The sequence below is a fragment of the Leptodactylus fuscus genome, chromosome 4 (assembly GCF_031893055.1).
Source record: "Leptodactylus fuscus isolate aLepFus1 chromosome 4, aLepFus1.hap2, whole genome shotgun sequence".
Taxonomy (NCBI): domain Eukaryota; kingdom Metazoa; phylum Chordata; class Amphibia; order Anura; family Leptodactylidae; genus Leptodactylus; species Leptodactylus fuscus.
In genome coordinates, this window is record NC_134268.1 from 53,562,838 (window position 1) to 53,586,297 (window position 23,460).

Genomic DNA, 23,460 nt, shown 5'->3' on the forward strand with positions numbered 1-23,460 from the left:
AATAGGCCGGAAGACTGCCGCAGGAGAGATAACAGGTTTTTTTTTATGTTCCTTCACCTCCCTTGGGTCTCTGATTATTATACTCCAGGATCTGAAAAGACCCCAGAGTATAATGATAGCAGTGTTTGTTGGGGTTCACGGGCCTGCGGGCTCACTTACCAATCCCCTCTCCTGCTCACAGCCACCTCCACAGAAGCGCAAGTGCAGGCAGCCGTGAGCAGGGACCAGGGATGGTAAGTAAACAGGGCACATATCTGCTGGGATTACTCCAGCAGGTAATGGCCTAATATCCCGGTTCCTGTGGCAGCTGCTACCTCTGCTACTCCGGTATTTACGCCACTCCTTGGCGCAGCTCGGCGCCTAGGACCTTCCGGCCGGCGGAACTTCCGATCTCTAGGGGGAGTTCCCGGCGGGCTGATTAAGCGGCGTACTCGGCCGGGCTGCCGCGCATGCGCAGAGGTTCCTCGCGCCGCGGCCCGGCCTTTGATTAGCTAAAGCCGGCGTGTTCGGCTCTATTATGCCTTTAGGAGGGGGAGTCTCCCCCCCTCCTTCTAGAGTGGGCCCTATCTTCCCCCTGTTTAGGGGCTTTTGGGGCAGTTTCTGCACTCTTTGAGGGGGGGGGGGACCTGTAAGTTGTGTCCGCCCCTCCCCCCCCCCCCCGTTCCTCCTCCTTCTTCCCTCCTGCCTTTAAAAGCCCCTTTGTCCTGCTGCTGAATGCTTGACTGCTTGCACTCAAGCTGGAACACGCGTATCTTTGTGTAGGATACTTGGAGTCAGTTCCCTACTACTTTAAGGTCTGGGGCAGGCAGGGGGGAGGGGAGGGAGGGAGGGTGAGTTTCCAGCACAGGTTTTAACTCTTTGTCTCTTGCCTTGCTAGATGTCTTCTTCCTCCTCAACCCGGGATATCCCGCCGAGAAAGTCCACGGCGAAGCGCCGTCACCTGGCATGTTTAAAATGTAGTATTCCGCTGCCCGATGGGTACGCCTATCAGTGCTGCCGTGGGTGCAGAGGCTCCCCCTCAGAGGAGACCTCAATGCGTGATGTCGTAGGATGGGTGAAGGAGTTTGTCGGAGAGTCTATGAAGAAACTGGAGACCTCCATTTCCCAGTTAGGCAAGAGACCACGACTGGAATCTCCGCAGCTGTCCCTTCCGTCCTTGGAGGGCTTGCAAATAGTGGATCAGGTATCCTCTGGAGAGGACCCGGAAGAACCGATAAAAGCCTCTTTCCCACTGAAGAAGATTCCCAAGCTCCTGAAAGTGGTCAGGGCCAAGGACCCAGATGCCGAATCGGGCGAGGGCCCTTCCGGATCTCTTAGATCCTTCAAGGCGTCTCCGGAGGTGATAAAGAGGATGGAGGCTGAATGGAGGAAGCCTGAGAGGGCATTCAATGCCTCCAGGAGATTTAGAGGCCTATTTCCCATTGCTGAAGACCAGCTGAGCTCTTGGGGACCTCCACCTAAGGTAGACATGGCAGTCGCCAAACTGTTTAAACGTACGGTTCTCCCTGCGGAAGACGGGTCTAATCTCCAGGACCCCATGGACCGGAGGACGGAGGGATCCCTGAGGAGAATCTATGCCGCCTCTTCGGCGCAGGCCTCCGTGAGCATCGCGGCAGGAGAAGTGGTGACCAAGCTCCAGTCCGATTTGGCTAACCTGCAAAGGGAAACAGATGCAGGAACCCACAGGGACGAGCTGCTGGAGTCCATAGCGGACATCAATCTTATGGTGGATTATCTTGCTGAGGCCGTCTTCTATCAGTCTAAATTGGCCTCCAGAGCCATGGCCTTATCTACGGCCGCAAGACGGCCTTTATGGCTCAAACCATGGCGGGCGGACAACGCCTCTAAATTTACCCTCTGCAGTCTCCCCTTTGAGGCCGGAAGATTGTTTGGGAGAGAGCTGGACAGAATAATGGAGGGGTTGGCAGACTCCAAGGGCAAGTGCCTCCCCCAGTCTGGCGGAAGGGGCCAGCGCTCCTTTCGGACCTACCGCCCTTCAAGGGGAACATCGAGAGGTCGCTTTCAAAGGCGCTCAGGAGGTCAACCCAGAGGAGGAGGTCGGGGCGCCTCCCAGGAGGCGAAAAGAGGCATATGACTATCTCGGCCCTCCCCACCGCGCTCCCGCGACAGTAGGGGGGTCGCCTTTCCGCTTTCACCTCAGAGTGGTCCCGACATATCAGGGACCCATGGGTCCTCGACATTATACACAGCGGCTACAAGATCAGCTTCGCTTCTCCACCTCCAGACAAGTACGTCAGGACCCGCCCTCTTCAGGGCACCAAACAACTTCATCTGGAGGAGTCCATACAAGAGTATGTGGACAAGGCTGCATTGGAACCGGTACCTATGGAAAAACGGGGGCTGGGAGTCTACTCCCCAGTGTTTCTAGTCCCAAAAGCGTCCGGAGGTTGGCGCATGATTATAGATCTCAGATACCTAAATCGGTATATCTGCAGAGTCCGGTTCCGCATGGAGACCATCAAGTCGGTCCTTCCCTTTCTGCAGCCAGGAGATTTTTTCGTCACCCTAGATCTAAGGGACGCTTATCTCCATGTACCTATATTTGCCCCACACAGAAGGTACCTAAGGATTGCCGTCCGCCTAGGCGGGAAACTCTGTCATTTCCAGTTCAAAGCTCTCCCATTCGTTATATCATCGGCCCCCCACACCTTCACCAAGGTGGTGGCCCCGGTCGTAGCCGCCCTGCGTCTCCAAGGGATATTCATTGTCCCTTACCTGGACGACTGGCTCCTGAAAGCCCAGTCAAAGGAGACTCTCGCCACACAGTTGAGTATCACCGTGGCTTTCCTAACCGAGCTGGGCTGGCTGGTGAACTGGCAGAAGTCAGTTCTGGTTCCTTCCACCCGGGTGCAATTCCTGGGTTTCAGTCTGGATTCTCTCAGTATGATGATCTCCCTGCCCTCTCCGCGCAAGGAGAAGATTGGTCTGGCGGTACTACACCTTTCCCGCACCCGGAAGGTTACGATAAGGACAGCAATGAAGGTCCTGGGGCTAATGTCCGCGACCATCGAGGCAGTTCCCTGGGCGTTATGGCATATGCGCCCTCTTCAAGCCGAGATCCTGAGAGAATGGAACCACAGTCCCAGAGGACTGCAAAAGCCTATCCAGTTAACCATCAGGGCCCGTCGATCACTAAGATGGTGGTCCCAGCTCAAAGACGGGAGGTCCACGGCCCAGACTTCCTGGACCCTGTTGACCACAGATGCCTCCCTCTCGGGCTGGGGAGCGCATCTGGGGGAGACCCTAGCCCAAGGTACCTGGAGCCAACTGGAGAAGACCCGCTCCTCCAACTGGCGCGAGCTGATGGCAATATACCACGCCCTCTTGGCCTTTTCCCCTCATCTAAAGGGAGCAGCGGTGAGAGTAAGATCAGACAAGCTGACAGCGGTTCATTATGTCAACAAACAAGGGGGGACCAGATCCCCCTCACTCATGGAGGTGACAGACCGCATTTTCACCTGGGCAGAAGACAACATATCCCAATTGTCGGCGGTACACATCAGAGGACAACTCAACGTCCTAGCAGATCAGCTGAGCAGAGGCATAGCGACGAGAGGCGAATGGTCGCTGGATCCAGGCGTATTTCAGCATCTCACACGGAGATGGGGTCTCCCCGAGGTGGACCTGATGGCCACCCAATACAATGCCAAGGTAGAGATATTTTGTTCCCTCTACCGGGAGGACAATCCCTTGGCAATAGATGCCCTGTCAATACCATGGAGGTTCAAACTAGTTTACGTTTTTCCTCCAATTCCAATGATTCCGAAGGTATTGGCGAAGCTCAGGCAGGACCAGACATCGGCAATAGTGATCATGCCATTCTGGCCAAAAAGGGCATGGTTTACCCACCTCATGTCAATGAGTCGAGGGACCTACTGGAGGCTTCCACGAGTCCACAACCTGGTAACTCTGAATGGTCAGCTCTGCCAGGACCTGGACAGGTTCAACCTCACTGCCTGGAGGTTAACCGCACCGTTTGTGGAGACAGAGGATTATCCCAGGCCGTCCTAAGGACACTGGCCAGTTCAAGAGCAGACTCTACTAACCGCAGCTACCAGAGAATTGCACGGATCTATCAGGAATGGTGCACAGAGAATCAGGCCGACAAGTCGGCTGTTGAAACAATCCTGGAATTTCTGCAAGGTGGCCTGGACAAGGGATTAACTCCGGCCACCCTAAAGGTGCATGTTTCGGCACTGTCTGCTCTCTTAGGGGCTCGATTGTCTCAAAATCCTCTGGTCAAACAGTTTTTGAAAGGGGCCTCTAGGCTCCGCCCTCCAGTGCAACCGCCAGTCCCGCAGTGGGACTTAGCTTCGGTGCTTCAAGGACTGTGTGAACCACCCTTTGAACCCTTGTCTGAGGTAGACTTAAGATACCTCACACTTAAGGTAACATTTTTATTGGCTATAACATCCGCCAAAAGGGTTGGAGAGTTACAGGCTCTATCAGCTTCAGAGCCTTATATTCAATTTTTTTCTGACAGGGTGCAACTGCGGTTTGTCCGTGGGTTCCTACCCAAGGTTCCCACTCCTAAGAACATCAACCAGGTGATATCTCTACCCTCCTTCTTTCCTTCCCCTACTTCAGAACAGGAGGAGAAGTTGCATAGCTTGGACCTGGTGAGGGCTTTGCGTATATACTTGGAGCGGACAAGCCCCTTTCGTAAATCAGAGAATTTACTCAAACACGTATTTGGTCACAATAAGGGTAACAAGGCCTCCAAAGTCACCCTGTCAAAGTGGATAAAGAAAGCCATTATTGGGTCCTTACAGACCCAAGACCTGCCCGTTCCAGAGTGTCTGCGGGCCCACACTACCAGGGCCGTATCTGCCTCCTGCGCAGAAAGGCAGTCCCTCTCGGTGGACCAAATATGTAGTGCAGCTTCCTGGAGCTCGCACCTGACGTTTGCTAAGCATTATAGGCTTGACTGGCGCACCTCCAATGCAGTGGCCTTTGGCCGTACCATTTTGGCTGCAGCCTCTCAGAGTTTCCCTCCCTAGTGGGATATTTCTTGCTAGATCCCCATGTTGTGCCGCTGTTTGGCGTAGGGGGAATGAAAGATTATGAGGATAATCTGTTTTCCCTTAGCCCAAACAGCGGCACAAGTCTCCCTCCCTTTTTATGCAGATTTACTGTCTGTAAGGAAGATGAATTATTCTTGTGACTAACACGGGGGGGGGGGGGGGGAGAGGTCTCTCTGACCTAATATAGGGGAGGGGGAGGTTGTTTGTTAGTTAAGTAAACTTATTCCACCTGTCCTAAACAGTACACAGGGGCAGGAAAACCCCATGTTGTGCCGCTGTTTGGGCTAAGGGAAAACAGATTATCCTCATAATCTTTCGAACTAGCCAATAACATGTTAAGTGAAACATTCCTAACAGAAATAAAAGTTGTAATTGTCGGATTTGAACTGTTTATTAAATTTAAAAGAAATTTTTTAAAAAATGGAAGTCTGGTTTCAACAAGCTCAGTTCTTATCATTGAAGGGTTTCATGATATCTACATAATATCTATATTATTCATGACCTAATATAACCCTTCCATAGCCTGAAAGCCATTTAGAAGTTCATAATGAAAGGTAAATTGAATTAAGTAGAAAGTAGTCATCCTCCATGCCACAAGGGGATCAGACTGTGAAAAAGGACACGGAGCTGGCACTATGCTCGTACATGGATTAGCGTGTCAGCTCTGCTCCCCGATGCACCGCTCTGAGATTGATGATATGTGACATTATCATAATCAACCTTGAAAAGACTTTGCAGTACTCAACATAATCCCCTGGAGTTGTAGTGTATTTTACCTTGAATGAGGTGATGTACAGCTCCGCCACTGACCAAACATCTAATAAGGGAGGAAATTACAACCCATATCCCGATCATATTTCATCCTGCACTAGACTTCAAACACCAGAGGAAGTTGGTTCTGATATCTCAAACTTATATCTTAGTCACCCATCCATGTCCATTTTTCATCCATGGGAATGTCCAGTCTTTTTTTTGGCCATAATTTTCCTTCTGTATGTCGTCCATTTAAAAAACAAAACAAAAAGCCCCCCAGTTTTTTCACTGACTCACGGGTTGAATGAGTATGCGCTCATTAAAAGAAAAAAACCAGACAAAAGTCATTCCTGTTTCAGAGTTCTTTTTCTGCTGAAAAAAACTAATGGACAGTTTTACTATTATTGTCTATGAATAAGACCTTAGAATAGACAAAATTAAAGGGATCAATTCGGGATCAAACTGAACAACTCACAGGTCCTTATGTAGCATGAGGCATGCACCAAATATTTGTTCCATACACGTCCTGTTCGTCCGTTGTTGTAACCCGGCAGATGACCGCTGAGGCCAAATCAGCAGCCTCTGCTAAGGACACATGACGTTGCTACCTGCGACTTCCCAGGCCCTTTCCTGAGGCCGCTAAGGCCCAAGACCAGCTTTAGTACAAGGCATCTGGAATGTCACGCCTGTGGGGAATCTCACTTCAAGACTGACTATTGATAAATGTGCTACCATGTATTCTGTAACATATCTCCATTTGGATGGTTTGAGCCATCCATAGAAGATAGTAAAGATTATCATGTGAGCTCCAGCTCCTGTAACCTGCTTGTCCCCTTGGTGGGTGTTCTATAGCTATGCAGCCATGAGCAAGACTACTTGTCCTCCCAGCCATTTCAATCTAGAGGATCAGGGTGGCAAAGTCATCAAATTAGATCCATTAATTCTCCATTTGAAAGAAACAATTGTGATCCTCTTCAAAATTGTGAAATCGCTGTTAACCTGTATAGAATATATAAGACTTCCGGCAGGGCTTTCTCCACCCATCACAAGTTATGACCAACAGTTTCTTTACTGTAATAAAGAGGTGGGTGGTAAGCAGAGCGATGGAGTAGAAATTAGGGTCAGTTTTGGTCGAAGTCAGAGTTGGAGAAAAGTTGCACTCTGGCTTCAAAATAAAACGATTTGAAATATTACACAATTATTAATATTGTATAATTAATCTGATGTATAGTTGTTACATATTTAATAGGAATTCAACTGTTCGCTTTTTCATTTAGTTCAGGAACTTCATTGTTCCTGTCTGGTCATACTGACTACACAGTCTGGTTGGTAGGATAAGAAAGCCTACAAATATCAGACAGACGATCTGTCTATTGATATTTTTTCTTATAACTTCGTAATAGAATTTTATTTATTTATTTTTACAAGCAAACTTTTAAATTTGCAGAAAAAGTTAAACATTTTTGTAAATTTAAAAAATAGCAGTTTTAAAGATTTTCTCTAATCATCTTAGTGGTGACAGTCTATTGTCTTAATCAGCTGTCCATGAATACAGCCATCAATGAAAGAACTTTCTATACCTTAAATTCAGCCATGATTTCCTTATTGTGGCCAGACCATCAGTGTCCCTGCCCGATAACAATAAGGAAATCATGGCTGGATTTAAGACAAGTACCAGACTATTGTAAGTTTTTGCATCCATGGTCGTATCCATCGACAGCCCATCAAGACAAAAGTCACCAAGAAGATTAGAGAAAATCTGTAAAACTGCAATTTTTTTAAATTTACAAAAATATTTAAACTTTTATTGGTCTAGAAATCCAAATATGGCTATGTAGATGGGAAAACTCCTTTAAGCAATAACAAGAAAATAGAGATTAAAATTGAGAATTGTCCAGAAACTTTTTAGGCAAATTTGCCCAGTTTAGTGTCAGTTTTTCCTTTCATTTAAACAGTTTTGACTAGTGATAGATTTCCATTACAAATCGAAGAGCAACTAACCTATAACACTTTAACTCATACTAAAAGGTTTAATGTCACAAGAAGCTGCCGGCAAAGTGTTGTTTTAAAAAAACCAAAAAATCTAATTTTAACAAAATTGCAACAAGAGGTGAGAACAGAGGGAGGGAAAGAGAAGACAGAAGAGAAGAAATGCAAAGAGAGGGTCATTGTTACAACTCACTCCCTTTTATTGGGCTCTTTTATGATGTCATCGCGCGGCACCAACAACTAGCAATTTACATAAGGCATTAGTGATTATACTTATTTATAGAGTTAGCGGGTCTACATTCATGCCTACAAAATGAAACTGTAGAGAAGAAATTACAAGGAAAGCATGCATCTTCAATTAGCTTGTCTCTGACTGAGGATCGCGCCATAAATTAACGTGTAAAAAGGAGCAGATTCGGAAATTTCAAAGCAATGCCAGTGTAATTGCCGCTCCGCGCAAAAATCAAAAGCACACAAAGAATGATTCTTTTGAAGAGAGTAGAAACATTCTTGGCAAGCCATTATTAATTGCTTGCATCTAATCGCAATAAATTTATACAAGAGGAATCGGGTTTTCATCTACAGACCCAGTTCCATACAGTAGTAAGGATTGTGCTCCCTCTATGTACCTGGTATCAGAAAGTGTCCATCATATCACCTACGCCACGTAGATAAAATGAAGATCACCTAAATCACATTACCCAATTTTCTGGAGCCCACAACAGCTCCATACAGCCTCTATAGGTTGTCACTAGAGAAGAGCAAACGCTATTCGAAACGGCAGTTTCGAATAGCACGCACCCATAGGAATGAATGGACGCAGACGGCACGCAAGGGGTTAAGCGGCCGGCAAAGTCTGCGTGTCGGCCTCTTCCATTCAATCCTATGGGAGCGTGCTATTCGAAACGGCAGTTTCGAATAGTGTTGGCTCGTCTCTAGTTGTCACCCTAGAAAAACAGGCCCTGTTTTTTTGCCTGATTTAATATCACCTAAAATTTACCTTCCAAATAAATGAAACAAAGAAATGGCAAAAATAAAAGGTTCTAAAAACACATGCTTAAATGTAATTTTATAATAAATATTCATTGTGACATGATGAAAACACTCTATGGAGCAGGAAGGAGCCTGGTTAATTGATTTGTTGCCTTTGTAGATAAACAACATCAGCAATTATTTCAGTGTCTTTTCATTCACCCCCCCCATCTCCATAGACTAAAATGGAGAAAGCAACTACCTGAAAAAAAAAAAAAGAGAAGGAAACATTTAATAAGATATACACATGGTTCCAAATTATTATACAAATTAGATTTAAGTATCAAAAATTAAATTTCTTGTTTTCCCCCCCAAAAAAAACAACCTCATGGCCAGTTTTGTGTCTCAGGGCTCTTAAATCACTGAAATCAATCTCAAACACCCGTGATAATTAGTTTGCCAGGTGAGCCCAATTAAAGGAAATCTACTTAAGGCCAGTGCCCCACGGACCAGAACAGTTGTGGTAAAAATCGTGGCATTATAGAGTACAGGCAAAGTGGAATTCATGTGAATCCCATGCCCAATTTGTGGTTAAAACCGCAGCATGTTCACGCTGCGATTTCCAAAACCGGTACAGTTTTGGAACTCGCAGTATGTTAATTATATTGATGGAAACACCGGCAGCTTTCCCATAGATATAATTGTAACAGAACCTAAGTGAATTTTCTGTTCAAAGCGCTGCGGGAAGAACCATGGGGCCTTAGCTGAAGAAGGTCGTTCCACATTATTAAGCAGGCCACAGGTTTCAAGCAATATGGGAAAGAAACGGGATCTCTGCTGCCTAAAAGCGTCAAATAGTGCAATGCCTTGGACAAGGTATGAAAACTTAAGTGTGATCATTGTACTGTGAAGAAATTTGTGACTCATTCAGAGCACAGATGGGTTTGTGCTGATAAAGGCATATTGAGGAAGATTTCTGCCAAATGTACCAGATTGAGATGAGCTACTAAATAGAGATGAGCGAGTATTGTTCGGATCAGCTGATCCAAACAGCACGCTCGAATAGAAATGAATGGACGTAGCCGGCACGCGGGGGGTTAAGCGGCCGGCCGCCGTCAAAGCGGAAGTACCAGGTGCATCCATTCATTTCTATAGAGCGTGCTGTTCGGATCGGCTGATCCGAACAGTACTCACTCATCTCTACTACTAAAATGTCATTACAAAGCAGCAAAGAGGTATTGAATTGTGATAATGTAGAATCCTCGAAAAGCTTGTAGTTGTGCATAAACTGGGCACCCATAAACAGTGCTCACAAGCAGAAACCGTTGCAGAGGGCCAAAACATTCAGGAAGATTAAGTTTGAAACAGTTTTGTTTACCGATGAGTGCTGTGCAAACCTGTATGGTCCAGATGGATGGTGTAGTAAACGACCACCTTGTCCCAACAAGGATGAGACATCCGCAAGGAGGCTATTAAGTTACATTTTAGGCTAGAATCATGAAGAAAGAGTTGGTATGCCCCCGAAGGTGTGTAAGGGTAGGTGGCTGGGTGTACCTTGGAAAAATATATAGAATTTAGACTGTCGCTTTCTTCTATGGCACAAAAAGACCCACCATGCCTTCTGTAGCTAAAATCCTCTTCATGTATGACAATATACCTGCAAAGAACAGCTCATTGGCTGCTATGGGCATAAAAACAAGAGAAACTCTTGGTGTGGCCACCATCCTCCCTGGACCTCAACTCTATTGAGAACCTTTGAAGTATCCTCAAGCAAAAGATCAATGAGGTTGGGAGGCAGCTCACATCAAAAGAGCAGCGCTGGAAAGGCTATTCTGACATCCTGCAAAGAGATTCAAGTACAAACTAACCAAAAAAAAAAAAAAAAAATCATAAGTTCAATGGATACAAGAATTGTGACTGATATCATAGAAGGGGTGCTATGTTATCATGGAACTTGTCCTGGTAATGTGTTTTTTTTTTTTTTTTGTAGAAATGGCATTTGAAAATGTGACCTCTTAAATTTGCAAATTCAACAAATGACCATTTTCAGTTCTTCACAGTCAATAAAATGTTTGGAAACTCTTCAATTGCAATAACTGTCAATTGCAGCGACCATTTTAGAAAAATCTGAAAAAATCATAATTTGCATAATTTAGAACGCAGTGTATTACAAAGCATTTTATATTAACCTTTACTAGGCAGTTCTAAGTGGGTCAAATATTGTGAATATGAGTTGGTGCACTGGGGACGGGCCTTCATCTCCCTGCAGCACTGCTCTTGGCACGTTCATGCCTGTGCCACTCTGTGCAGTAAGAGTTGATCTGCCCACTGCTGTGACATCTCCCATTCTGCTTAAAGAGGACCTTTCACCATTTTGCCCACAGGCAGTTCTATACACTGCTGGAAAGCTGACAGTGCGCTGAGTTCAGCGCACTGTCGGCTTTCCCGATCTGTGCCCGGTGTGAAGAGCTTACGGTCCGGTACCGTAGCTCTTCTATGGTCCTCTGCTCGCAGTACTCGTCCATAGACGAGCATTATCAGGGAGGGAGGGGGCGTTCCTCCCGGCTCTCACAGCACAGCGCAATTGGCTGTGCTGTGAAGAAGGACGTCTCTGACTGACTGTCAGAAACGCCCTTCTGACCATAGAAGAGCTACAGTACCGGACCGTAAGCTCTTCACACCGGGCATAGATTGGGAAAGCCGACAGTGTGCTGAATTCAGCGCACTGTCAGCTTTCCAGCAGTATATAGAACTGCTTGTGGGCAAAATGGTGAAAGGTCCTCTTTAAGCAACAAGACCGCTGCTCCCAGGACTACAGACCCGCCACAAGGGCACCAACTGCCTCATTTGCATAAAGCTTCAAAGTTGTTTTTATCCAAATCTACAAAAGCAACATACATAAGGCATGTTTATCGGTGTAACGTACTTGGTCATACGATTGGAAAATGTGATCATTTGCTTGTACAGTGCACCAGAATACTTCAGTATTAGCATTTCTGAAAGAAGGTGCAATAGGCCCTTTTTTTTAGATGCATAGGTTTCAGTTTGGGGTTCCCCAAGTGGATTCCCTGAACGGAAACCCAAATGCGGATGTAAATCAGGCCTTAGATGAACAAGTCAGAGGATGCTGACAAGAAGTATCAACATTGCCTGGTACCTTGCTAGTCCCCATGACGTGCATGCTCAGCCAATCACTTAGAGGATCTTTCATCAGTTGAGGCACATGTGGTTTTATATACCGCTAGAAAGCAGACAGTGTGCTATCGGCTTTCACGTTCTGTGTCCCAGGTCAAGAGATATCGGTGCCGATACCGTAGCTCTTCACCATCAGAAGGGTTTTTCTGACAGTCAGTTAGCACTGCCCTTCCTCACAGTAGTGCCTATAGCGTTGTACCGTGAGGAACGCCTCCCCAGTGCTTGTCTATCAGGCAGGCATTCCTCAGCGCACTGTTGGCTTTCTAGCGGTATATAACACTGCATGTGGTCCTCTTTAAGGTCAGGGCCCCACGGGACGTAAACACTGCGATTTGCACGCAGTGGAGACACTGCGGGAAAAATCGCGGGGTTGTACAGTGCAGGCAAAGTGGATGGGATTCATGCGAATCCCATCCCCACTTTGCAGAAGAAATCGCAGCACGGACACGCTGCAATCTGCTAAGCCGTTGCAGCTTTGCAAATCGCAGCATGTCAATTATATCTACGAAAACGACGGTGGCTTTCCTGTAGATATAATGGGAAGAGAAAGTCCGCGGAGGAAAACTTTATGAACTTTCTCTTAAAAGCGCTGCGGAAAGAGCTGCAATGCATTCACGCAGTGGTCCTTCCCCCAGCGCTTTAGTGCTGCGGATACGGCCTGTGGGGCCTTAGCCCAAGGCTGGTTTTCACTGCAGTTAGTGATTGACTAAGTAAACATTACTAGTGTGTCGAGACAGAACCAGTTAAAAGACCAATAAGCACGCAGGCAGCATTGGAGCAGTAATGGCGGGGTATTGAACTCTGTCCAACTTTTTTTTTTTTTTCACCTGCTGTAAAACCATATTACCACCAGTTAGGCTAAGCCCCCATGTGGCTATAACACAGTAAGTTATTGCTGCATTTTTTCCTCCCCTATTAAGCATATAAGGAAAATGCTTGCAATTCCGCGGCTACAATGACCATACTGCATTTGTGAATACTGCTTACCACTGCTCAGCACATTCTGCGCCGTCCCAAATTTTCCAGAACCAAAAACCAAACATGAAATAAAAACCGGGCAATGGCTAGATTTTGACATTGTTTATTTTCCAGCTCGGTAATGACTGCTTTGATCTGCCGTATTCATATACAGTATATGGGATATCTAACTTTTGAATCGCATACATAAAATTCAGTTGTACAAGACCGGGTCACCACAGTTCTCACAAGAGGCAGAGTGATGCAGAGGCACAACTGTGTAATACAACTGGAATCTTCCTGTAATCAGATTTGCAAAAACATACATAGTTACAAAGAAAGAAATGTTTAACCCTTTTTTTATATATATTTCGTGCAGTGCAACCAGAATTTTATATCTGTATGCTAGGTGCAAAAGTGTACCCCATGTGAAATGTAACTTTGCTATAGATCTAATATTCCTTTAAAAAACACCAGCAACCAAACAAGTTTCTTTGTTGCATAAAATTATATAATTCTACTACACATTTCTATACATAGATGACATATCCAGATTGATTTCAACCCAAATGCCAGTTAATATATGTATATAATTTTAATATAGGTATACAATAAAGTTTTTTTTTTTTCAATTTTTATTTTTTTAATACAACCTGACTGAACGTGTGATTAGAAAGATTAATTAAAACTGTTAACCTGTACCATTATTATATCTTAAGCTTTGGATGGATAAGTACTCGACAGTAAGTAAATATTACCGGAATTATCAGGGAAAATTGAGAAAATAGCTAAAAAAATAGTCTTCAGATTAGAGAGAAAGGGCAGGCAGAATAAAGCTGCTCGTAATACTGGTATAGCACTTGAGGATTGGAAAAAGATCTCTGAGAAATTGATGAAACACTAAAGAAAACGTGTTATTAAAAATCACATTCAAATACAAGGCTTCGCCGGATCTGATCTGGATTTGTTGTAGACTATGGACACATTAAAGGGGCTCTCCACCTTCAAACTAAAGTGTATGTACTTTAAAAGGGACTGTCCGAGCATACTCACCCATCTAATCGACATTGGGTGTAGAGCGATGCGACCACACGTTGAGCAGGACAACTGCTGAGGCCCATGAGCCTTGTGAACACTACTGCCTACGGTGCGGGTGCATCTCTGCCAACTCCGTGTCAGACGGGGTAGCAATATACCTGGACAACCCACTAAAGCCCTATTATTCAAAATAAAAAGGAAATCCCTGCAAACCAATTTTCGGTGCAAATTTTCGTAAAATTATAAATTTCGTGCAAATTAAAATCCATGATTGGGGATGATCCAGGAAGAAAAAGAAACTTTGAGGCGGAGGCTGTCTCAGGTTCCGATCCAAAAATCGGGTAGCCGTGACTGAAAGCCGGAGCACTGCATCGGCATCCAGCCGCGCACTCCGCTCTGCATTAGGCCCAATGAATGGGCCTAGTCGGGAGGAGGGAGTTTTTTCAGACTGAATCGTGAGGCAGCTCTGCCTGAAGAATGAGCATCTCGCTTCTTTTTTTCCAGGAGCCGGAAGAAACTGCTCACGGAAAAAATATCTGAGCGGCTCCCATTGATTTTAATGGGAGCCGTCTTTTTGGTCAGAGTTTTGAGGCGGATATGGCCTCAAAACCCTGACCAAAAAACTCTGTGTGAACTTATCCTTAGGGCTCTATTCACACTGGCATTTATGAACCATACCTTATGGTTGACACAGAGGGGATTGATAAGAACATTGTAGTCAGACAATATTCCATCTACCAGGGCCCTGACACATTCATGCTGTGCCAGTCTCCATATACTCTTTATAGACTGTCTAATCGGCCCTTTATGTGAACTCACAAAAAAATGCCCCTCAACAAAATATTTTGGCAAAATAAGTTGCCCCCAAAAAACAAAAACAAATTGTCATCCGCTACTTAATCACAAAACATTTGGATATTGCATCTCTACCCTCCAAAAACAGGAGAGGGAGGTCTTCGTTATAGGTGGAGAACACCTTTACGTGTACCCTACAAACCTGTAATAAGTGGGTGTAACCTGTCACAGCCCTGTCACACCGCACTCCTGTCTGGGTGTAAGAAGCAGAGTTACGTATCAGCATGCACGGACATCCTTAGGACTAGGGAATCGCATGATATGAGTTATACATGGGGTCCGAGAATATTACACACACACACACACACACACACACACACCACACACACTCTGAAATAACCAAGTAACAGTAATATAGCAAGCAGATATCTAGAAACAGAATGGCAAATTGTGCAATGGAAAGAGAACTACACAGCATTGTATTGTCTGACGGCTTGTACATTACACAGACAATCCATTGGAACAGACTAAAGCTATGTTATACTCGCTCCTATCTCAATGGGGAACAATACAGCAGCAGCTAGTGAGAAATCACATTCTAGCAATCCACAAACACTGATTCTGGACAGAGAAAAACTAGTTCATTGCGAAGATGGATACTATGCAAAAGACTACTCGATAGTGTGTAACGGTCAAGTATTGCCCACAGTGCAGGGTGAACACAAAGATGCCATCGGATTGGTTAAATCTGAGGGAGATATCAGGCACCAATATGGTATAGTGTTGTAGTGAGTCACCAAACACTACCCTGTATACCAGCACTGAGGGTTGGGTGTAATGGGCCATTCCTCGCAGCAGACTATCCAGTACCAGCCAAGGTGACAACCACCTGCCAATATCTAGAACCATCCATTACCATTTCCACAGGAATCACATGCTCTTATCTTCATGCCATCGACAACAGACGACCAGTGCCAACTAAAACAGAGTCAAGTCACGTTGTAGTGTCCGAAGAATAATAAAAACAAAACAAAAAAATTAATCTAGAGATGTAAGCCTTCTTTGGAGTATCAGCTTTTCAGGGGGGTACAATTTCTCAGTGAAGACACACAGTATATGGTATGAGCTAAGCCTTACCAATGGTGACAGACCTCATGACCATCAAGCCGTAGGGATCAACGAAACCAGAACCACTACAGGGTTATAGGGAGTCAGCGGTTGTGGGAATTACATAAAGTCCATCACAAGCGAGGGCCGGCCATGAACTATACATGGCTATCACCCCGACAGCCAGTCTCTCCCCACCACCCAAGACGTGCACCAAGTTTACACACCAAGTTTACACTGTGAATGAGGAGGAAGCCGCTGCCACGCTCCTCTAGCAGGGGGTTATCTGACCTGAGAACAGAAGCATCAGGTATGTATGTAGTAGTTCTTCAATGGAGTGCATGGGGGGAAATAATTTTTTTATGTTGCCCATGTCCAGTTCTGAGAACCTACACGTGAAGGGTATTAGTGGTACTTTATGTCAATTGTGCCCTTTCACATAAACCCAATTACAATACATAAAGAAGATGTTACTCCGCCGGTTTCGGTGTACCGGTTAGTACAGCTCAGACATTGGATACTAATGTAAAGGGCTGCTTCAGGCTTTTAGTGGTGGAAAAATAACCTAGCAGTCAAATGTAGAGACGAAATGTAATGATAAAGTATTAAAAGGCAACAATCACATAAAGCATACATCAACCACTAAAAGGTCACATAAAAGGTCTCATTTGGGAATCACAGCATGGCTTTTACATAGCAAACGTGTCATTTGTGGTGACCTGTCCAGTCACATACACAAGACCACAAACTGACGTCACTTTGGGAAATCTTTTGTTAGAAGGGCCTCAAGACAATAAGGTGGTTACAGAGTCTCCAAATCTAATGTGTATGGGGAACCCGGAGAAAGATTTCAGTTCCCCTCCAGCATCACTACAGTACAGAAGTATACGGTGTACACTGAAGTCAATGGACTGTCAGGATAGCACATTCAGAATCCTCCTGAGCAAGAGACTCTCAGGCTGTATTCACACGTCAGTGTTTTAGTGACCAAGCAAATCTTTCCCTTATACATTACCTCTATGTGGTCTCCGCAACTTGTTTTGGACACAGATACAAATCACTGAATGAGGTATGAATAAGGCCTTAGTCGTTGTGCTTACTGATGAAGGTCCTGAATGGGGGTAACAGTTTTAATAGAGTAAATGAGAAATTTGTATACTAAACCTGAACCTATCGCTTACCTGGAAATTGCCATTTTTGGCCTTCAATGTATCAATTTACATGGAACTTAGCTACATAAACAACCTAACACATTTTGGGCAATATCTAAGTATGAAGGACACACTTAATACATCAGATTTGTAGCTAAAATTTACCGGTTTGCACCTGAACAGGACCACTGTTTTATTCAGACGGGCACACAAGACCCACATTTTAATAGGTTGGGCTCCCAATGGTGGCACATCCAGCGATCAGACATTTATGGCCTAACCTGTACATAGATGATAAGTTATAATTCTGGACTAACCCCTTTAAGGCTTAGGCTCCATGCACACGAGCAAGTGAGCAGTCCGAGGGTGTCCCGATGCTCCATTCAGCATGTCCTATATAGCTCAGTTACAACCGAATGGAGCAGGAGCAGAACTAGAAGTCACTTTGATATGGAGCGCCTTCTATTAAAACCCCCACGGCCTGCACACCCAGTCATATGTAAGCAAAACCTAAATGTAGTTTCCATGCAGAGTACACAATGAATTGGTCAACACATGAGGGTAATAAAAACCCCTACAAATGTGATGACTTAAAATATCCCCCCTAGGAGCTACAAAATGGGTTAGTAGCCTGATCGCTGAGTGGATGACCATTGGGTTCCCTGTGTAAGTGAAACCGTATTACGCATGCGTGACCACTGTACCATATACATAGAAGAGTCAGCCATTCCTGTGATCACCAGGGGTACCAGTTGTCGCACCCCCAGTCATAACACTTAACCCCTATAAATCCCCTTTAACACACGTTGATATTGCTTGAGAAATTCACCTTTAAGAAACTGGCTTTTTTTTTTTCCCTTGGACAACCATTTGGCAGACATTACATCCCATTCAGTAAACCATCCCGGCAAGTGTGGAGCCAGCGTCACGATTCTTAGTGTACAGTATGTCATCTTAGATTTATTTCAGTATGGAAATACATAGACTTTCTCTCCATTCAATATAGAAGCATCAACTACAAGGAAATGAAATGAAATATACGAGCTTGTTAGAACTTCCTTTCAGAAGTTTAGATATGTCAACCATTCTTTACTATGAAAGCAAAAAAGAAAACGGCAAGTAACACAATCGTCATGATTCATGGTGGACGAACAGGATCGGCATAGAAATACATCTCTACTAGGAAAATGACCCCAAGGTTACATTAGTTGAAGCTAGAAAGCAGCTTTGGAAAGAATGCACGACTACCGCCATATTCTCAGGCTCAGACTTTACATTAATACATTTGCCTGTAATACATTATCAGATTAATTCTCTATACTAGGACAAAATGAAAAAAAAATAAAATAAAGGAGGCACTTAATCACAAAATGGGCCGAGGGATCTATGAGTGGACTTGACTGCGACAAACAGCGCCCATAAGGTTATTCCAAGAATTGAAGAGCCATACCAAACTAGAGAAGTGATGGATGCCACATGTACGCTCGCTATTTTTAGGTCTAGGAGTAGTTTTCTATGTAGGTCAGGCCTGCGCACACCCAGGAATACGAGCTGAAGTGAAATCATATGAGAGAGATTGTAAAAACTCTCCTGTGGACTGAGGTACGCTAACATTGGTGACACGGAGTGGCGTCAGACAAGGACATCCTCGTATGGGCTTTGGTGCCTGCTTCTGCCAATGAGGCCGGGTTCACACACCGAGCTTTGCACCTTAGGAAGCATTACGCTTGCCTCATCTCCGGAATCAACTCTTGCAACAAAGTATACACCGGCTTAAGGCTAAATGTCCACGAATGTGTGCAACAACGGGTACATGGGACAATGGCATGGACGGCACACGGAGCATATTCATGTGCTGCCTGTGCCTTCATTTCCTACAGTGAGCCCAAATAGGAATCTGAACAGTCCTAAGTTTTCCCCCCAAGTTCACAGCAAGCACACTTTTGTGCTTTCCCCGAGACATGTTCCACTATTGCTCGTGCGCGATGGGACTGCTGAGGCGCCAAGAGGTGCAATCCCATAGAAGTCAACAGAGCAACAGTGCGCACGTGCGACCACTGCTTAATTCATATTGGGGGTCATTGGACCTCTGTCACAGTAAGGTCAGGACTGTTGATGTTGTGTTCAATGGAAAAATCGCTTGAAGCAGTAAATCCAAGACATATTTCTAGAAAAGGGAGGTGAACCACTAAGTGATACTATAATAGTGCTTAGAAGGTATTCTCTTGATGCATTTCCTAGAGACATGCTGTCAGATAGGTGACAAGCGCTGGGACTCCCACTAAACTGTGAGTCCCCTATACAAATACAGTGGGGGTCAAGTATGGGCTCTGCTAACACTTTCAACTTTTAGGGGACTACAGAAGAGAAGCTTATTACATCGCTGAGCCATCTCTGCCAGTCCCATAGAGATGAATGCAGTGTTAGGGCACGTGCTTGACAGTCCCTTTAGTCACACTGATTTAAGGAGAATTTAGTTTTTTGGGGGGTTTTTAGGGCACAGTTTAGGGCACTGTTTGACTGAGGATGCAGTGGAGAGTTCAGTTCGGGTCGGGGTGCGAACTTGTTCGGGTCACACCTTCTGCCGACACATCAGCGTGTCAGCCAATCAGCAACTGAACGCTGATGCTGCTCAGCCAATGATGGTCTGACACACCCCTGCCTGGGTCAAAGTTCAGGGAGGCGGGAAACCGGAGACTCCAACATAGATGCTCAGCGGGATCCCTAGCGAAATGGACAGGTTAGTATCAAGTATTTGTCATTTTAAAGAGTGAACTGAAACACCCTATAACCAATAAAACAAGAAGCAGCCCTAAAACACGGTGTGTGAACCCAGCCAGGCATTGGCTCCTCATTCTTACCCCCCAACAAGAAAACAAAGGGCACCTATGGCAAAGACTTAGTTTACCATATTGATGTCACTACAAATATTCTCAAGAGACAACTATTCCTGGAACTCCTGAATTACAGACGGCATGATTGGTTTCATTTTCCAGCAGCTAACAAAAAAAAATTAAAATAGCAAAACAAAATATATATAATAAAAATAAAATAATTGACGCCATAATTCTCAATCTCGTGAACTAACTACTTTCCTAATAGTTAGTACTGAACACAGGAGAAAATAAAATAAGGACACCGGAGTCCTTGCATCCAAAGGGACCCCGGGGCCGCCGCCGCCGCTAGGTTACAAAAAACAGCAGATACTGGTTAAAAAGCTTCAGGACAGAAAGTGCTTGACAAAGATAAAGTTCTCAAGTGTTTGGTGAGGAGTACAAGGGCGATGCACTGATGAAAACCATCATGTAAAAAGAGGAAGGGGAAGAGAGAGAAAAAACAAAAACAAAAAAAGTCAATTTCATGTTAAAGTGTTCAAGGATGTTGCCGTAAGCAGAAATAAAATGCATTAATTAGGTTTTCTTCCACAAAGTAGGCGATTTCCAGAGTCTGCATCATTAGTGTTTCACTCAAGGGTTAACTCCGTCTAATTATTGTTTGTTTCGATTTCTCTCCTGAAAAATAAACACACAAAAAAAAGAAGAAAGTTAAAGTGAGACAAAAGGATTTTTTTATGCAGAATGTAAGGATTACAGGATGGCAGCGCTGACACTTCAGGGCCGGCAGGATTCTTATTGCGCTACAGTAAGGAGAACTTGTAATCTGAAAGGTTGGAACGCACTCTGCAATGGGAGTGTGGAGCCACCTGCTGGTCAAAGTAGGTCTCACATACCAGGCAGAATTTTACCAAACCTGTTCTGATAAGTTTTGAAGATGTTGCCCCAATTCTCTGTTATACGCTACATGTAGGGGGGCATTCACACGACCGTTGTTCGGATCCATTAGAAAATGTTATCAACGAACATTAATAGATCCGTCAAACATCGATTTCTTGTTTTCAACTGATACATTAACATCAGTTTGTGTCCCTATAAGTCTGAAAGGCGTCTGCTTCCAACAATAGTGTGAACTTCTCCCTTGGGGGGAGTTCACACTTGCGCCTGTGTCTGCCCGCCGGGTCTCTGTCCTATTTCCAAGGGAAACTGGATAGGGGACGGCTGACGCTAAGTTCACACCTGTGTTCATCTGCCTGTTCTGAGCTTTCAGTCTTCTGCATGCCAGAAGACGGAAAGCACAGACCGGGTCCGGCCGTGAGCATTTTATGCTCTCCGCCGCAAAACCGGATTTTTTTTATCCGGACACAGTACTGCACGTCCGACTCTGTGTCCGGATTATAAAACCCGGTTTCGCGGCGGAGAGCATGAAACGCTCACCGCCGCTCACGGCCGGACATCTCTCTCACCCATTCAAATGAATGGGTGAGAGACTCCTGCAGGTTTCCGTATCCTGCAACGCAGATGTGAACAAGCCCTTACTGACTATCAGTTTTAAAAACCCACTGGTGTCCATATGCAGCTTCTCCGAGGGAATCTTTTTTTTTAATTTTTTTGCAAGGAAACAAAGTCGGACATGCAGGACTTTGTGTCCATGCAAAAAAACGGTTTCCCCGTGTTTTTGCAGGCTTTTATTCAAGGCCAGGTAGGGATTACTAAGTGCTGTGAAATGTATAGGAGGGCGTCTTTCTTCCTGCTGATCCACTTCTAGCTTTGGTGCAAAGAAACTGCCACAAGAATGGGAGGCGGTGATTGGAGAAGGACGCTGAAAAAATAAGTGTCCTGCTCAATTGGAGTCCACGGTTCGAGACTCCCACGGACTAGGCCCGCTTTTCAGCAGAAAGCCAATACTTTAAATAAATAAAGAAGTGATGGCGGGAAGAGGAATTGTGTGAATGAGAACCCTAAACCGGACAATGCTTAGGTAACATATGTGGTGCTGGGCTCTCAGCAGGTTCTCAGCCTTCTCTATGCACATCCTCGGGTGCCTCCAGCCTCCCTGCCAAGCTACTTAATGCCAGTCACCTCACTGGCCTGGCTTTACAGAAACAGCATAGCTCTGAGCTACTCTCATGGACGTAAATGGGTGTTATGGACATGCAAAGTACATTGAGCTACGTTGAATATGTAACTACCATTCACTTCTATGGGACTTACAGAAACCGCACAACTCAGAGAGCTACACTGTTTCTGTAAAGCCCGACCATAGCGGAGAGTCTTTACAGTAAGGTCTCGGTCAGGTATATACCAGGTCACAGAGGGTGGGAGGCTCATTTTAGAGAGGTGGCACCCAAAGCTATCAGACATTTATCATGGGAACCCCATCTAAGTGTTTTGATAACTGCATATTCTGGATATACAGCTGACAAGCAATTGAAAATGGGTCGAAAAACATTCCAAGTAAACATGACTGATAAAAGGTGTTTGAACAGCAGGCCATAGGTACCAAGACCTCTCTATAGATGACAGTATGTGGGTGCACCGTGCAGAGCGGAGCGCCGTCTGATTCTACTACATACTCCATGCACATGGTTGTTCGAGAAAAAACTGACTCAGACTCTTAAGCACAAACGAGCTTTTTGTCCAGATATAAGCCAGTAGTGTAAAGTTAGACTAGACAGTCTAGCAGCAGCTTTATTCATTGTGTATGGAGAATGAGCAGCGCGGCTGCCGGCCTGTAGAGATTACTGAGAAGCAGCTGATCTGTAGGGGTCCACGTTGTCTGACCCTCGCAGATCTAATATTGATGAATAGGCCAACAATATTAGAAAGTGGATAACCCCTTTAAGACTTGTTAGTCAGTATTGCCTAGAACTTAGATAGTAATGGTAAATTGGTCCTGGTGTGCAAAGAACTGTCTGAGAAGCTGGGGACCATTTTACAAAAATGAACTCTGCGTTAGAGAAACTGCTCCAGAAAGCAGTGGGGGACACCGGAGAAGAATAGGATTACCCTCCACCATATGTTTTACCTTCTTTGGCCTCCTGCCCGACTACAGAGATTCCTGGACAACCCCTTTAAAGAGGACCTTTCACCACCTCTAACTCTTTAAATCCTTTTAATAGGTGCCGCTGGAGTTTTTCTCCTGTCCCCACCATTCCTGAGCAATTATTTGTTAGCTTCAGCACAGTTATTCTCAGACGTCACATGGGCAGTCCTGGGTTGTCTGTTCTAGCCCAAGACCACCCCCTTGGTGGTAGAGCACGTAATAGCTCTAAAACTCAAACTATTGCTTTGGAATGGTGGAGGCAGGAGAAAAAAAAAATCCAGAAGTGTCAGAAACAGTGGAGCGGCACCTATAAGGATTCAATGAGCTGGTGAAAAGATCCCATTAAAGAAAAAATGCTTGAAAGTAACAAGCTATCAATCTCAATGTTTCAGCACAGCATCATATGAGAAGGTGGAGTCCCTGCCATGCCAAAGGAAGGGTGGAGGCAGCAGAAGGGGCTACTGGCAGCCCTATCAGATTTCTCTGCCGAGTCTCTGCTGTGTAGTACAGCGGAGACCCAGCAGTGATGACACTTGTAATGCTTGTGCATTAGTGTAATACTGAAAAACCCACCCAGA

The 23,460-nt window shown here is 45.1% G+C and overlaps 1 protein-coding gene across 3 annotated transcripts in view; it reads right to left on the reverse strand.

Moving 5' to 3' along the window:
* Window positions 1–13,019: 13,019 nt before the first annotated feature.
* The window catches only part of YTHDF3 (YTH N6-methyladenosine RNA binding protein F3), a 30,155-nt gene continuing 19,714 nt past the window's right edge, over window positions 13,020–23,460 (reverse strand). For all 3 annotated transcript variants that reach the window (XM_075270391.1, XM_075270393.1, XM_075270392.1), the window contains one exon: window positions 13,020–20,514. In XM_075270391.1, the coding sequence (XP_075126492.1) occupies window positions 20,491–20,514 (24 nt within the window). In that variant the 3' untranslated portion in view covers window positions 13,020–20,490. The remainder of the gene's footprint in view (window positions 20,515–23,460) is intronic.